We start from the raw sequence: 17,884 nt of genomic DNA, 5'->3' as shown, positions 1-17,884 counted from the left end.
TAGCATTGCATGATGCGTGTTATGTTCACCATAGCAAACAGGTACAACGTTTCTTGCTGCCGCAATTTTCATCAATATTTAGATATCTGTCAGAATATAAACAACTGATCGGAGACGGATGATCATAATGAATCTCAAAATCCGGTCTTAACCGCACAAGAAACAATATTTGTGTTATGTTTCAATTAGGTCAGTAGAACAAAAACAAACGCTGAGCTTGTTTACCGTTTCAGTCAATCGGTTTGTGAAACGCCTAATTTAGCAAGAAATTTAGTTATTTCAATGTTTGACAGGTCCTCGGGTATGTGTTTAATAACGCACCGAACAGAAGAATCTCGGCATGAATATTTCTGTTGTATCAGTGATCCCTGAATTATATTTGCGGATGACATGGCGAGCCAGTGACAACCGCTTTGAAGTAATCAGCGACCCGGGATTTATTCTTGCTGTTTTCTTTGATATGCAACTCAATGTTATATATACAAACAAATTATAAATATTCACCTACCAGTGTACCGTTACCAGTCTTTATCAACGTGTTTCACAAACAAAATCTTTGGGACCCATCTTATGTGACGCAAGCGTAATATCGCACGCCCAACTAGTTTCTGGTATATGCAATTGAATCCCTATATTTTACCGCAAGGAAGTTTTCCAAACAAATTTCAGGTGCTAAATAACAACAACACCCACTAAAGTAAAGATAATAGCGATGAAACTTGATAACAAATAATTGCAATCGTCACGGTAATTAATGTCTTTAGAATTTATTAAGTTTAAAAACGACTGTAATGAATTTCAAATAAATTTGTTTCCCGAAAACTACACGCGATTAAAATAGAGTTCATGACGCAAATCGATGGAACACAATTATCTAGAAATAATGCATGCTATGGAACGATACTACTTTCAATGTATATATATATATATACATTTTATTTGTACATATATATGTCGTTACTGACTTAAAGAACAATCCACTTGGTGGAACCCATCAAAAGAAAAAGCACAGTATCGAGTCGTTGGAGGTAACAACTTTAAATTACATGTCGGGAATCGCTGAAGCATAAGAAACTATACTCAAGTACACGAAAGAAGGGATTAGTCGTATGTGTAAGAGTTTTAGTGAGTATTATTAGGGTTTCAGAAATAGTATGTCGATAAAATAACATAGAATGTGAGAATCGCTCCGACACCAACGGAAACCAATGGGAATATTCTAGAAACATTCAAAAGGTTGAAAAACTTTTGTTCCCGGAGCCATTATACAATAAGTCAGAATTGTACGTACGTATTTATTTTTATAAATTTACCAAGGTCGTAAAGAACACCTGATCAAACATCTGAGAAAGAGTTCGGAAATCTTTAGCTAAGCTCCGCCAAAACTCGAATCCACAACATTTTGGCGAACTTAAATATTTTCATCTGAGAAACCCTTTCGCTTCGCGTTGATAGGACGCTGCGACCCCATATCGTCCGAATATTTTTAACGTATAACGAATAGTTATAACCAATAATCGAGTTGAGAAAAGAACACTGCGCGTCGATGCTTCATTTAGAATATGAAGTAACTCTACACAATGAAAAGTAGCTACAACATATCGTGAGATATCACGATGAGGCTGATTGTACACCAACTCGGAAGATTCGACTCGAGTCCATGGCCTATTACTCGGATTCCTCGAATCGCTGTAATACCGGCCTTGTTCCGTCCTTATACTGTTGTGCGGAAGATACCACTAGATCGGTAATAATAGTACATGTGGTCAGATATTTCTGCCCAATGTTGGTTGGTGTTACGGGACACTTATCCAGTGGCAGCGCGTCAATAAGGCCAACCGGGGCAATGCCCCGGTTGTTTTTTCGGTATAATAAAAAATATTCGAAAAATACCTCAATATCGGTTGCACAGACTGTCTACACTAGCCATATTCTCCCGACATGGTTCATTTTTCGCTCGCAAAGCCTTCGCCGAACGTCGAGGGGGCGACGCCGATTTTGCCCCGGTTGCTCATTGTATATCGTATTCTCTCTTTTATCTTCCACTCGCCGCGTTTGTCTCGTTTGTTTTCTGTTTCTTTTACTAAATCATCGGGGCCGATCGGGGCTAGCCCCGAAATTATGACGACACAATGCCGACGTTTCTTACAACAACGTGTTGACATATTCATGCATTCCTTCTCGTTCGTTGGTTGCTTGAAGAGTTGATAGTTTCCTCGCCTTCGTTTTTGTCGCTTGTTTCGCTATTTGAATCAGTTAGAGACCTTTAGTCCATTTGCTTTCGATTTTCCACATTCCTTTTGAGCTCCTCACTTCTTTCCGGCTTCGCATTTCTTAGCCTTAGACCTCATAATAAATAAGGTTGATGCAGTACTTCGCACTCCGTTTTCGCAGCTGCCGCTGGAACAAAAATTAGAGGTACAACGTCTTGGGCCTTATCAACCAAAAAATTGTTCACTGGAACAATCCCATGACGGAGGAAAGCGTCGGCGTACATTCTGCGCAGAAACTTGGTATAAAAAACACGAATGGTTGTGTTACAGCGAGGACAAAAATGCACTTTTTTGTTTTTATTGCCTACTTTTTGCTACCGCCCGTGACTCACGTTGGTGTAAATTTGGTTTTAGAGATCTTAAACATCTTTCCGAGCGTGCCAGGGATCATCAATCTTCTATGGAGCATCTGGACAATGCAGTAAAATACCGAACATTCGGAAATGTTAATATTGCAGCACAGTTGGATGAAGGACGCGCGGTTTCTATTCGTCGGCACAACCAAAACGTCGAGAAAAACCGCCATGTTCTCGGTCGATTGATAGATGTTTTGAAGTTCATTGGTTGTCACGAGCTGTCCCTCCGTGGGCACGATGAACGGGCTGGCTCTTCTAATAGAGGGGTATTTTTGGATATGGTGGAAAACACCGCATCCCTAGATACAGTATTGAGAGATCATCTTGATGCCGCAACTGTTTCGAAAGGGACATCTAAGGATATCCAAAATGATTTGCTCGACTCAATGTATAAAATTTATTTACAACATTTGGCTCTGGAAATTGAGAATTGCCAGTTCCTTTCGATTCAGTCTGACGAGACAACTGACATCACGTGCGTTTCCCAACTGGCTGTGATTTTTCGGTTTGTGAAAGATGGTAAACCTACCGAGAGATTTCACAGCTTTGTACCAATCGTTGATCGCACGGCTTGCGGGATATCGGCTGTACTGAAAGAAGTGTTACAGCCTTACAACGCGAAGTCAAAATTGTTAGCTCAAACTTATGACGGCGCGGCAGTCATGAGTGGGTCGAAACATGGTGTTCAAGTTTATATAAAAGAAGATTTTCCTCATGCGCATTTTTTACATTGTTATGCACACCAATTTAACCTCGTTATTAAAAATATGTGCCTTGATACCCCTCTCGTCCGTATATTTTTTGCAAATGTTTCGGGGTTTTCTTCATTTTTTTCCGTTTCGCCGAAGCGCTCTGACCTCCTTCGCCAGATATGTAGCCGCCGTCTCCCAGCTTGTGCACCAACACGTTGGAACTTCCAATCACGCGTGGTGCAGGGCGTGTCCGAACTTAGGTCTGAGCTCATTGATTGTTTCAATGGCATTCAGAGCTCTCCGGTTTGGGACGAACGCTCTGTGAGGGAGGCGGCAGGTCTAAAGCGTCTGCTAGAAGATGGTGAGTTTTCATTTTTTCTCGCTTTTTTCTCCACAATATTCTATCACGTGGATGTATTATACGGCGCATTGCAGTCAAGGCTAATGGATGGAGCGTCTGTGCAGTCGTGTATTTCAGACTTCTGCGATGCTGTATCTCGTATCCGGGAAACAATAAAATACGACGACACATGGAGTGCTTCTTTACGCCGCGGGCAAACAACGCAGCGTTTGATTTTGTATGCAAAGGAATGCTGTGACATTCTGGTGAATCAAACAGGCGATCGTCTGCGCACTGAACACCTTGCCGCGTTCTCTTTGATGAACCCCAAAAATTTTTCAAAATTTGCACGTCAATTTCCCATCCATTTGTTGGCTACTGTCTCCAAATTTTACCCCATGATAAACGTGGGTAAATTGGAAAATGAATTGCGATGTATATACACCAATCAAACTTTTTTGAACATCACATCAACTTGCGCGCTCTATGGGTTCCTCATAGATAACACTCTAGTAACTACTTTTGCGGCGTCTGCAAAATTTCTAGACATCATTTTGACGACGCCTATTTCTTCCGCCGACGCAGAGCGAACATTCAGCACGCTGAAGCGTATAAAAACGTATCTCAGAAACACAATGAAGCAAGATAGATTAAATTCCTTGGCTGTTTTATTCATTCACAGAGACGTTATTTCTGGAATGCATGATTTAATCAGCGCGTTATTGAGCATTTTGCTTCCAAGAAACCGCGGCGTGTTGCATATATGTTCAAGCAGTAGAAGTCTAGCAGCATATATATCTATGAGAGAGCGACGCATGTCCTTATCTTTGCATTAACTTTCCTTTCTTCATAGTAACGTTTTAAACCTTATTTTAGGTTTTGTCTGCTTTCCCGAAGTTTCTGTTAATATGTCATTGTATTTATCTGGGTAAATATTGCCTTTCCTTTTGAAAGAGGTTTCAAAATAAACTATGTCTATATTTATTAATCCCTTGACTTGGACCGGTTTTAAAGACACTTTCTTATCGTTACAAATTGTCGCTTTTGCCGATTGGTTGTTACCGATGGAATGGTTTTTATACTCATAAAATGATGGGAGAACTTACAGCGCTCATCCTGTCCCCGTAGATGGGGGTGACTTGGTCCCACAGTAGCTTGCTCCGGTTGTCAAAATGACCACGCGCCGCCACTGCATACCCATATATATATACTCTTCTAGGAAGTTTTTGAGATATCTACTGCCTGTATCCTACGACGTCAGTTTACTTTCTCGTACGTTTCCCGCTTGAGATGAAGATGTTGAATTTCAAATTCGTACGTAAGTTACATGTCTAACGGTTCTCGGTACCGTGCCCGCCCTTTTTTTTGTAATACGCACTTTAAATACATATATATATATATATATGAGGTGGTTCAAAATTTTCTTTGGTTTGAAACAAAATTGTCCTTTGATATCAACTAGAGAACATTCTATATATTTTACAAATATCCAATGAGTAATCTCGTTCTTCTCATACAATTTATTTCAAGAATCTCGAATTATCGAAGTTCGAATGGCTTCGTCTTTCCAATGTGAAAATAGATTTAATATATTCCCAAATAGTGCCGTTTACAAAATAGAAGTTATAAACAGAAGTCTGAAATTGAAACAGAGATTGACGTTATTGAATTTGATGCGGTTGAAAGCCGAAAGAAATACAATTATCTTATCGCAGAGTGAAATTATTTTCCATTTTCTCCTAAAACTATAAACTGGTGTTCCGTAGCATTAGTAACGCTTTTGGGTATTTCCTATCCATGTAAATTCTTGTTTTCACACACAAAAAATCGAAAACCAGAAATCGCCACAGTGCTGAAAATGTTGCTGTATGTGAACTAAAAACTAGCCATTAATTAACAACCAAGGATTGAAAGATATATGGAGAAGATATAACGTCAAAAGTTTCAAATTAAATAAATCTGTCCTGCATTGAGCGTTGAAAAAGTAAAGTATCAAGCTACTTGAATCTTTACATTTTTAACAGTAGAAATTATTGGTGGCAGATTTTTCTATCAGTGGAATCAGACAAATCTTACGAAGAATTGGCGAAATTAATGTTTTTTTAGAAAGAACAAAAAATGTTATCTGAAATGCTGGTCATGGAAGTCTTTCCTTTTACTATGAACACAAAAGCAATGAAAAAGAACGATATAATATGGTTGAGATTTGTTACCTATTCATTTAATTCAAGTTGCGAGTCATAGGCTCGCTGTTAAACTTTTATATCCTCTTCACAAAGTTTCGCTAAAACATTTAATGACCATGATGTTAAACCGGTCTAAGCGCTCGAGTGCAGTAAAGAGCAATGGCTCACAAAACCATTGTCGAGGAAACTCGGTGAGCTTCGAAACTATTTATTCACCGAGAGGAAGTGCGTCACAATGTCTACTGAATTGTCGACGGTGGCAATTCGTTGCGATAATCGGGTATCAGGACAAAGCATCTTGGTATCCTCGTGAATAATTGTAGACTGGACTAGGAGTCTGAGGATTTAGCATTCTCGCACCATAATAAAAAGACTTGTGGTTTAAGGTTCACAAGAGTCTTGTAATGTACTTGGTTAGTCACCGTTAATTCGAGCCACATGCCAGATTTTGCATGATGTTGAACTCATGCGTAATTGAGGATTTTAGGATTTTAAATTAGTCTGGTCCATACAAACAATCGATTTGATTTTCTTGTTTAACGTAGTATAACATGAGATAGTTCGTTTAGTTAGTTGATATAAACCCGACGCAATGATAGCCTGGCTTAGAACCTCACTACATGCATGGAGCAAAGCTACTATTCAATGTACATACACAATCACTATGGCAAGGTATGTTTGGAAATCGTTAAACATAATAGATAGCAACAGTGAACGATATCCATGAATATTGTCGAAATGCACGACTAATGTCAGATAAAATTTACTGTTCATGAGCGATATCGTTTTCTTTTCGTATTGTTACTGACAGTGCGATGTACAGACAGATGTAGGAAATATCAACCTGTGTGTTTGAATAAATTCAACGTGAACAAACATAGAAAAAGATAAACTGTGAAATATGTACTAACTCAATTTATTTTACCTGTGTATGCTTGATTTCTATTCTTATTGGCTGAAGTCACCTAGTAAAAATTGAGTAATTTTGTATCAAGGATGTAATTTGTATGACAGTATTTATATTGTTTACCAATGTTGAGTCAGACATGGCTCTCCACGTTATCTTTCAGCAGCATTAAGCTCAATATAATTTGCTGGCAAAGTGTTCCATGTCTAATTTGATACCATGCCTTGTTAACAATGATGACTAAATTATACCATTAGCGAAGTTCCACCAATATGGCATTTTATCGAGCTACTGCGACATACATATGACGTTATAGCAAAGAGTAATATCGATTTTTACGGTCGGTGTTTCTGTTCCGCGTTAGTATTGGTGAATTATCTTGCGGTACCTCTGCAGTCATATACGATATAGGTTAGTAGTAACTTTAAGCGCCAGTCGATAGAATGCTTTCCATTGGATGAGCATACTCTTGGAATTCGAAAATTGCATTCAAATTTAATGATAGGTATGACTCAAGCAAATCTGTAATTCCCCGCAGTTAAAATGCTTAAATAATATGTTGGCTCGATATCACGAAGTCTTGATTAGTATACCTAAGGCAAGTTACGTACGTCACTTGCATAATGTCTGTTGCTTCCTGTAAGTATTCCAGTACTCGTTATATATGTAGGTTTGTTTGCAGTTAGTTTTATGGACATCCTGTATGTAGTGTATTATATACTATTCAGAATGTTACTAATCCGCTAAGCACTAACATTCATATCAAAAGTTGTGTTTCCTGTAAAGTGGATTTTCGTTTTCCTGGAATCTGGTACGGTATTTTAGTATGACCAATACATATGAAAACCCAAGAATTTTCATTAAGAGAACCAAACTTTTTGAGTATAGGTAACGTTTAGTTGTTCAAAAATATAATATTGTGAGAGAAAAAGGTGACAAACAATATATTGTAAATTTTTATTTAATATCTGTGGCGAATCTTCATTTTCTATTCTGAAGTGTTTTGATATTGTTATCGATCTGCCCCGTTAAATGGCTTTCGACATGCTTAATACTGCCATTAAACATCGTGTCGATGCAATAGTCATTTCAATATCTATGCTTCGTCCAAATTTACGTTGTGAGTTTACGTTCTAGGTAAAGCCCTGGCCTCTGGGCTATGAAATCATCTCTGCCTAGTGAGATTATATCCCAGCTCTCCGAACTGCGGTGCCGATATAGTAAAGCGCAAATTGCAAACAGTGATAGTATCACGCCTGACGATTCTTCATTCAAACGGTCGGAGCTATCGACGTGGTTTAATAAAATGAATTTCTACGCCCTTTCGCTGACATTAAGATTGTTTTACAAATGGTGAACAAATTACTAATCATCAGCAATGTATGCTAATATAAATTTATAACAATGTACTTATTATAGCTTTCAATTATCAAATTATTTCAGCTTCAAAAGAAGTTAACACCAAGACTTTCCCTTGTCAATGGCGTCATAATAAGCTTCAAAAAATAGAATAGTTTAATTACCATGTTGCATGATATGCTCTTTAGTGATCTTCACCGAATCACAAATATTTGGTCGATTTAGAATGCCATGAAATTGTACAGTTTGCCTTGTTTACGAATGACAGGAGTTGGGACAGTTTTAACCTTAATTCTCAGTGGGGTTTGTGTCAGAACATAAAAGCGTTAGTAAAATTATAAAAAAAAAAAAATTTTACAGCAGATTCTTACACCTCCCATTATGATGCTTGACACTTATGTTTTTCAATTTGACTATCTCAACTATTTGGCTTATTTCAGAGGTTTTCAGAGAGACAGTTTTGTCTTTGGACATAAATTATGCTCAAATATTTCGTTTACAACATGCGCAACTCAGCGCGACAAATCATTATTTATTGGTGTAAACAGTATGCATAGAGTCTCATATATTGATGTGCATGTTTGGTACATACTTTTTGCATATTAATTACACCTTAAATTATGAAATGAACAAGCTTGAATTTCGATAGTCTTGTAACATATTTGTTCGCTTAAACTGATGATTTACCATATACCATATAGTCGGTTATACATGCATACATGATTACATATAAGAGTTCAAGATTACGATAAGCAATGAAGGGAACTTTATGAATTACGTATATAGCCTATATACACATATATTATAGTATATATACTAATAGTACTGGCATCTGAGCAGTTGGCTATCTTATGTTTTATTGATAAATGGGGCATAAAGACAGATAATGTGATTGAAGGATAAAGGACTATGTAAATATGAATGTACTAAATATATGAATAATATGACTTTATTCCATTATATTTTAGTTGTATATATTGTATATGAATAAGCATGGGTTATTAGAAAATAACATATTTCTACTTTTCCAAATGGATTTAAAGCACTTAACTAATATATGACGAAACAATGGAGGATAAAAAGACAAAGGGAACCAGAACTGTAAGTTTTCAATGTACTATCTAACGAATCATCTGTTTCCCATTTGTTAACTTTGGTATTTGATTATTACGTTTTGGTCATAGGTTGTAAACGCAGATGCCTTATTCGTTTTATATTACTTGTTTGTCAGCAATGGGTATTTCCTTGCTCGTTACGCATCTTTCTATATCTATATATGGTTCAGGTAAACCTTGGTCTCCCGCATCTTTGCTTATAGTTCCATTTGAGACTAGATCCTTCTTAAATGAGTGCAGCGCGTGACCGTCAAGAATGGAGATCAAGTGTGCGACAAAGACTGGTTCTATTTAAAATCCATACTTGATAGAATACTGGGTATTTCGATCAGAGATCACGATGTGTGTTTGTATATTATATGAAAAACAGTGTTGTGTTGTCTTGTGCTGATGGTATTTTTCATGCGAGTCATCGTTCGTGTGTGGACTGCAGATATCATTCAAAATTTCCGATTTAAATACAATAGCAGCACTACATTTGACAACTAAGCGTAAATCGATCATTGTATGTAAATATTTTACGATAATGTCGTGCAAAATATAGAGCAAGAGGAAGCAATAACGTTGAAATGAAATTACCAACATGTATGTATCCCATAGGAATACTTGCATAAAATCGAGAACACAAGCGCCCACAAAGAAGTTGGGAAAATGTTGTAAGCGACTGAGTGTTATTCGTTTTAAAATGCTACCAAATTTTGAATGTTCGATGAAAATGAAAGCGATCGACCTGTCATACGTACATAACATTTCAATAATAATGAAATAACATTGTTCAATGTAATGTCAATGAGTGGGACGCGTCAGATTTTATTGGCATGTTTATCCTCTCTAGAGCAAGTTAGAAATAAAATATTATGACCCTTCAAAAGCCAATAAGAGCCGTAGTCTGGACACGTTTGAGTTTCGAATCTTAGCTTGCTTCTCCAGTCTTGTCCGTAAATTATCATTTTACATCTAAACTGAAATGACATTATTTTTTTCTCTATTTCAGGTTATACCGGCAGCGAACTCATTTGAAAATCCCGATGCTGCAGGATGGGTTTATAAATTAATAAACGAAGGTTTCATGAGAAAGCGTTGGCGTAAAAGATACTGTGTACTTTCCAACGGAGTTCTTTATTTATATGAGCAACAAGTTTGTTTGTATTTTTGAATATCTTTATACAAATTGCTCTTTTACATTTTCATTCATTTATTACTTATGTAGAAACGTAATGGAAATATCTTACAGTATAATACAGTACAGTATATTGCATCTTATTAGGCATGTTATTTTTAACTTAAATATTCAAGTCATCTGTTCGACTTACAAAATTTATACGTAATCATAATTGAAAAATTATGTATCATACATGTTTGAAAGTCCAAGTGTAAATTTGTAATCCGATTCAGCGTGATCTGGCGGTCGTAATTTTGTTCGATACCATAATTGCAGGCAATTTCCTTAAAATCAGTCAGAGTATACTTTCGTTTTTAGCAGCACCGTCATTCACCAGGTGATAATCGACCGAAAACCTTCTAAACAATGAAACATGTTATACGTATACTTTTATTCGAATGGTGTTAACTTTATTGAGGTTACTGTAATTTGTTTATTTTTCAGAAATCGGACGGCACTGAAAAAACATGCAGCACTGTGAACCTAAAACATTACGCAGAATGTGTAAAAGCTCCGAGAAAGCAATGTAAGAAAAGTCCGAATACCGTAGTTATTGAACCAATAAAAAAGAAAGAAGATAAGACGGAATCAACAAAGAATTCCAAACAAGTGAGTTTTAGTTTGTTTGAATTGCTTGCCGACTGTACAAATGTGACTAACAGTTGAGGTTGCGTGAAACTAACTACCTTTCCTTGCCCTCTATGCCTTTGCGCAGGTGGGTCCGTATGCGTATTACGCAAGGATGCTGTAGCAAGAGTATAAATGGCTATTCTATTCAATTCAAGAGTCTTGCTGCACCCGAACACAAATATATTTCTGTAACGTTTCGTCTGACTGAGGTCAGACATCTTCAGACAAGCATTTTACAACTAACTGTACTGTACAAATACCCTTTTTCTTTCCAGATAAACCGCGAATTTTTGTACACTGAAACACCTGAGGATCAGGAAAAATGGCTTGCCAAGCTAAAAGAATCATTGTCGATGACAAATATTGTAAGCATACATTCATTATTAAGTATTTATCTGAGTACAAAAATTAGTGTATAATTATGGCCTGGACCTAGACTGTTGAACGAGCCTGGTTAGTAGTCATGCGATCTATGCGAGGCTTTATTCCTGACAAATCTCCAGATAGTGGGACTTCAATTTGATAAGAAAACATTTAGGATTTGTACAAGTATGCTAGTGCATATGTGATGAATAAATATTAGATGCTAATATTACTACATAGTAAACGCTGAAAATTAAAATATAAATATATATCAACTTCATATTTTGTCACAACGGCATGGTGGAAAGGCATTTTTGAAGCAGAAGCATATCAATCAATTTGGTTTTTGGTTATCAGAAAGGACCTAAATTGAGTGTTTCTCTTTTTCATTACTCATTCGCAAATTATGTTGTATTTTATATCTTCAATTTTATAATGAATAGTAGCATCAGATCAGATGCAATAATTGTTATCTTTGTAGCTGGACTTGCAATTGATTCTGCGATAAAATGATTTATTGAGAATGATTCATTCGGTTTTCTCTTGTATGGAGCTGCAGTAATAAGCATCCGATGCTTCCTTGTTTGAAAAGACTCAGTGCCAATTGTTATAGACATTGGTAGTCTTTTAGAATATCGCATAGAAACATTGGATGAACAATTATCATACCTCGCCTTTTTACTGTTACTGCTGACACAAGGAGAGGTGAAAAAAATGCTAACTCTAAGTGAATTCCCTTTTATTAAAGATATTTTCGATTTCTAACAAGAGTGGGCAGCTGTTTTGTTATCGATTATACTGAAACGGTTTACATTACCAATATTTAATCACGCGACCAGCCGGGAGGCAATGTGATTTCTTGATGCCCATATTTGGAACGACTGTTAAATTTGAATTTGATTTCACGCTTATCGCGACAGTGCTGAACGTGGTATACCTTCGGGAATCTTTTTCATTTTACTATTGTGACTCATTCTGAGGTTACATAGGAATATTCGGCCAATTTCTACAATATATTTCTGCGATATCTTTGCTTATAATTACACAAGTTCGCGATGATGTCAATTGAATTAAGCAGTAGGCTACGGTTTACAAATCTGTTCTTCTTGAACAAAGAGAAACGAGTGATGTAATCGCAAACGTTGCAATATAAAATGTAGCATCAATGCATTTCAGGGCGGAGATTCTAAGTTAAAACATATAACAAAAACAAGAGCACGGCCACCAAGAGGCGGAGGAGGAAATAGACGTCCACCAACTAAACAACATCTCAAAGAGAGGGTAATTTTTTTTTTCAATTTGTTTTAGTTTCATTTGCCATTGTTCAAATCCTACATTTCAAACTGTAATTTGTTTCCGACGACGTGCCTTTGTTGACTATAATTTATCATGTGTACTACCACAGTTGCTGAAAATCTTTATTTGTCATTTGAACATATGAAGTACATTTAACCTCATCGATTTTTATCATTTATCATCAATCAATACGTCATGGTGCATTTCAGTTTGTACCACGGTTCACGTTCTTAAGCTGCTTGCTTGCGTCAATGACGTTACTGTCACTTCCTGAAATATTGACTCGTGACTGCTTCATGTAGTCTTAGTGAAGGTTTTGAGAAACATAATGTATCAGCATAATACATTGTTATGCCACGGGTTTGACATTTTTGAAGCCTACGTTATTGGGTTATTGTGCTGCAGTAATGATGCAATAACGGTATCTCTTGAGGTAGCGTATCTTTGCTTAATTCGCCTCTCGACTTCTGTTTTTCACAAAAAACGTCAACATGCGCTGTAGATATTTAACAGCTAAGAATGAAAGCCTATCCTTTATATAAAAAATAGTAATGTTTTTATTGAATCGGTCGGTCTCCAGAATTTCAGAGGTAATATAATATTTGTCAGATTTGATTGACTATTATCCCAAACACACGTTGTTCTCTATTCAATTTCTGTCGAATATATATTATTAACGAATATGTTCGGTTCAATATGATGTTTGCAATTTGTTCATTTTGTGACACAGGCAATGATGTCAGAAGTGTCTTTAGATTCCCAAGAAGCTGAGACTGCAAATAGCGGTAAGCGTTTGCTGTGTTTTATAAAGAATTTTAGTCAACACTCTGAATGCGTGTTTATTTCTGTTATACATTATGAGTATCAATCACCGTGAAATCGGCAAAAATTTAGAATCGACTAAATGAAAGAACCCAATCACGAATTATAGCGTAATTTTATTATAATATTATTTATTTATTTTGGTTGAATAAAATATTCATTGCTGTCTTTTAATACTATATGTGCACTTCGCTTTTTCGTGTCACTTGGCTTATTCTGAGTCGGTCAAACATATTTTTCTTTGTTCAAGTCAAGCCCATCATCTCGACAGAGTGTAATATGTGGTATATGTCACGGCGTGCTAATAACTTTTGCAGCCCTAAACTGGCCTAATGTTTTTTGTAAAAAAAAATACTGTCTGCTTGTTGTGCTTTGCTGCAAAATATGTTCATCTCATCAAATTCTGTACTTGACAAAATTTTGTTATTGCATATTACGATTTTACATATTTAAAATAGAAATTTTGTACACAATGTACATTACTTTCATGGACAAAAAGGTGTTTGTATATTGTATTATAGTTGCATACTTTGCAGTATTTGCAATTTAGTAATGTAAAATATTTATAGATACGCAATGAAGTGCGTGCACGTTCTTTCAAATATTGGTAATCTTTAGAATCAATCACTATCGGCAATGACAATTTTGATATTGACAATACAGGGTTTCATAGATTTTTATACCTCTATACTAATATTTTGCAGAATCAATCAAAAAGCGAGGAAATATTCCAGTTTTGGCGCTACGACCGCCACCTGGCAGTGGTAAAGTTCCCTTGAAGTCTCCTACACTTTCCCAGACAGGGGTTACTGGAACAAATGAAGAAATTGAAAATGTTCCAAATAACGATGATATGACAGCAACGCCAACAGTAAGTTCGCCGACATCACCCAAGCCTCCACCAGCGGCACTGAAGCCAAAATTGTCAAAGTTCATCGTGCGAAATGGCAGTGTTGGAAGCTCGGGAAGTCACGAATCTCTTCCGCCTCTTCTGGAATCTGGACCGATGGTTGATGATGAGACCACAATAGATGATACTGAAAAACTTTCATCCTCACCGTCGTCCAAAACGTCTTCTCTAGACAGAATGGACAAAGCTTCAGTTAATTCACTATCAAATTCCGACTGCCCGCCTTCACCTCCACCACCACTGTTAGATAATTCTACTAACGTTGATGAAAATCACAACGACGAAGAAGCGACTGAAGAGTCAGTAGTTAGGTCAGAAAAATTAGAAACACTTAAAGAAAAATTCAATTTGAAGTTGAAAAAGAATGAGAGGATTTTGAAAGCTCGTTCCATGATGGATTTAGATCGAGACGCAGATAACGAAGAACCTCTCCCTCCACCCCCGTCCCCGCCTCCTTCTCCTCCCGCAGAAACGGAAAGTAACGGAGATTTTCCAATCGAAGAGACTAAAAAGTGCAAAAAACGTAAAGGATCAGTGAAGGCACGCCCTTCGTCCCTTGTTATTGATGTTTGAATCAGAAATATTTTTATCTATGCATTTTTGTATTTATGTAATCTAAAAGTGACAACGAATCTACTAAAAAGTAAGGATGTCGCAAATAAATATTCTCCGCATTATTGCCAGAGAATAGCCACCGCACACATCCCGTTTTTAAAAAATTATGCTAAACATTCCAAAGCAATGCATACGTAGTTTCAAATAGAATTAATTTTACAAAGGCGACGTAACTTGGCTTCCTATTTATATAATAAAATTTGTCATTCTATTTTCTATCAAATTTATTTCACGTGGTTTCCTAACTGTTCTACATTGTTTTATTTTGATTACTCTTCAAATATTTTTGCATTTGGGCGAGTGGTGAATGCAAAATCAAATATGACTTATGGTAATGTAATAAATTGCGTATCTCTGTATTTGATCTTCATTTATCACCTTACTTTGCTTAAAATGTTTTATGATTTTACTTTTCTGTATATTGTGCAAAGACATATTTATGCCCATGTTGTAAATTGCAAATAATAATCAAGTTCGTATTTATTTACCAAATTAAAAACACCTTAACAAATTGAAAAATCTTTTCAAACTTGTGGACACTCGCTTCATCAAGTTCCCGTTGTTGGTCACATGCACTTCATATAAGGGCGGAGATATTGGAATGAAAAGAAGTTCGTGTGTGATAAACTTCCACATTGAAAATTGCTATTCAAATTACGGAAACCGAATGAGTACCGAGTCTTCCACAGTTGAACGCAAGTCTTTCAGTATAAATATTGAGGTTGTTTGAATATAACATATTTGCCAATATATATGTACACATATGCTTAATTCATGTGAAAACGGGCAATTCGTTCAACAAACACCCAACAACAAACACCGTATTCTTATTTGTTATTTTCTTCTCTAGGTTAGCCTTGGGCACATGAAACCAATTAAGTGTATTGGTGCGTAGCAATGCTAGATTTACCATCCGATATGGTAGCAGTGTCATTAAAGATTAGCAGATTCTACTAGAATTATTAGTGATATTCCTGAATCGTATATTTTATGTCTTCACATTGGAAATCATTCGGGAAGTAATCACCACTCCACTCCAAATATGGAGGGTTTCGTGTAATGATAAAAAGTAATCCTAAAATTACCAGTATGGAAATATGACGTGAAAGCGTCATTCTACGCAGAGAGAATCTTGGAAAAAGCAAGAACAGACGTATTCCAAGCTTGGCTACTTTCCGAAAGCAAACGTAACCGCTGTTGTCGTGATAAACTTCAATCAATCACCAATTGATGTCTACAAGCTACAATCATCATGTTTGAAATCTACACGTCAAGATCGAGTATTTTCTGCCAGTAAGATCAATTTTTCGTCATATAGTTCATTTGTATGTAAGAGTTGACGACTTCAATTCTCATTTAATTTTGATTCACACGTTTTTTATTACGTAAAAATGACGACGAAAAGATAGACATTACCTTTTGGTGAGGTGGTGTGAGCCAAGTATGAACTGCAACAAATCAACAAATATTGCAAACTTTTTGCGTGCTGATTTGTGTCTCAAAATCGTATAAAAAAAACTCGCTAAAACGCGCAAGAATCATCAAAAAATTCGTTCAAACGTGAAAAAAAGACTATAAAAAACTCCTTAACTTTAAACGTGCAATCGGCGTCAAAAATTCTCAAAATATTTTTTAAAACACGCGAAGATGTTCAAAAAACTCGCTTAAGCTTGAAATAATTGTCAAAGATCATCAAAAAATTTGCTAAAACGCGCACAACCGTAAAAAAAATTTACTAAAACGCGCAAAAACAGTTAAAACCGTGAAAAAAACGTTAACCTAGAGAAACTTGCTAAAAATTGCAACAACCGACAAGAAACATAAAAATATTGAATAACAACCTTCAAAAAACTTGATAACTTAAAAAATCGTCAAAAACCATCACAAAAACTCGCCAGAACGTGCAAAAAAACATCATAACAAAAAAACTTGCTATGACGTGCTGAACCAATAGTTCTGGTGGTTCTCTTTCTCTTCCATACTGAATGTATTCGCTGAACGGGTTCATAGTGTTACCAGTTCTTGTCTTCAGAAATCGCCCTCGCCTGTTACTGCTCACCTTAAAAACGAATCCCCACCCCGGCAACGTGATACGTCCACAATACATCTCCATTGAGAAATCGACAAAGAAGGGAGCGTTAGCGGAAGTGGTCGGCATACCCTGATAGCGCCTTGATACAACATATAGGCGTTACTATTTCTACCTGATGTATATGTTAGCTGATCGATATAATCTTAAGTTTTAGGGCTAATTAATTTGGAGACTAGGTTAGACAGATAAATCGTGATAGCGGCTAGCTCCGATCAGAGTGTATGTAATTGATTGTTTATAATTCATACGTTGAAACTTTGCAAAAAGCTCATCGAAGTTCTGAAAATGGGATGTAGTGCCAATAAAATAATCCCATAGTGCATTTCTTGTGCCATTGTACCCCACCCCGAAATGGGGTTTTGTCGGTGGTACGCGGCCAGTAAAAGCAGAACCGCTGTGCTGAACCACAAAATCATCAAAATACTCGCTATAACGCGCACAAATCTTGCTGAAACGCGTTAGAACAATTAAATTGAAGGCGTTCAATCAAAACACTCTCTAAAATGCGCAAAAACCGTCAGATATACCACAAAGAAACTGATTGAAATGCGCGAAAAAACACCAAAAAATTGCTTAATCGTTTAAATTTGTTGAAAACCCCTGAAAAAACTCGACAGAAAGTGCCAAATCTCACAAACTCCAGTCGCGTATATACCATCATGAAACTCGCTAAAAACGTGCCAAAATGTACAAAAAAGATAAATAAACTTGCTAACACGTGCAAAAACCGTGAAAATTCATCAATATGCTCTCCAGAATGCTCAAA

The 17,884-nt window shown here is 36.4% G+C and overlaps 1 protein-coding gene across 2 annotated transcripts; it reads left to right on the top strand.

The window, feature by feature from the left end:
• The first annotated feature begins 6,418 nt into the window (after nucleotides 1–6,418).
• Nucleotides 6,419–15,800, top strand: LOC120346216 (uncharacterized). Of its 2 annotated transcripts, none has more exons than XM_039415914.2 (7): nucleotides 6,419–6,519; nucleotides 10,223–10,366; nucleotides 10,835–10,999; nucleotides 11,296–11,385; nucleotides 12,560–12,664; nucleotides 13,410–13,464; nucleotides 14,206–15,800. In XM_039415914.2, the coding sequence occupies exons 1-7, from the start codon at nucleotides 6,472–6,474 to the stop codon at nucleotides 14,982–14,984; spliced, it is 1,386 nt and encodes a 461-aa protein (XP_039271848.2). In that variant the 5' UTR covers nucleotides 6,419–6,471; the 3' UTR covers nucleotides 14,985–15,800. The 2 variants fall into 2 exon arrangements, with proteins under 2 accessions (XP_039271848.2, XP_039271849.2); XM_039415915.2 differs by lacking the exon at nucleotides 6,419–6,519 and adding an exon at nucleotides 9,077–9,214 and having other exon boundaries at nucleotides 14,206–15,797.
• The last annotated feature ends 2,084 nt before the right edge of the window (nucleotides 15,801–17,884 follow it).

This window comes from Styela clava, chromosome 8 (genome assembly GCF_964204865.1).
Source record: "Styela clava chromosome 8, kaStyClav1.hap1.2, whole genome shotgun sequence".
Lineage (NCBI taxonomy): Eukaryota > Metazoa > Chordata > Ascidiacea > Stolidobranchia > Styelidae > Styela > Styela clava.
The sequence above is the reverse complement of the archived record's forward strand: the minus strand, read 5'-3'. Positions and strand labels throughout refer to the sequence as shown.

Excerpts from the sequence above, each read along its gene's own strand:
- LOC120346216 (XM_039415914.2), top strand. The coding sequence starts at position 6,472 with ATGGAGCAAAGCTACTATTCAATGTACATACACAATCACTATGGCAAG. Across the intron at positions 11,000-11,295 it reads CAACAAAGAATTCCAAACAA|ATAAACCGCGAATTTTTGTA; the intron begins GTGAGTTTTAGT and ends TTTTCTTTCCAG. Across the intron at positions 11,386-12,559 it reads CATTGTCGATGACAAATATT|GGCGGAGATTCTAAGTTAAA; the intron begins GTAAGCATACAT and ends AATGCATTTCAG.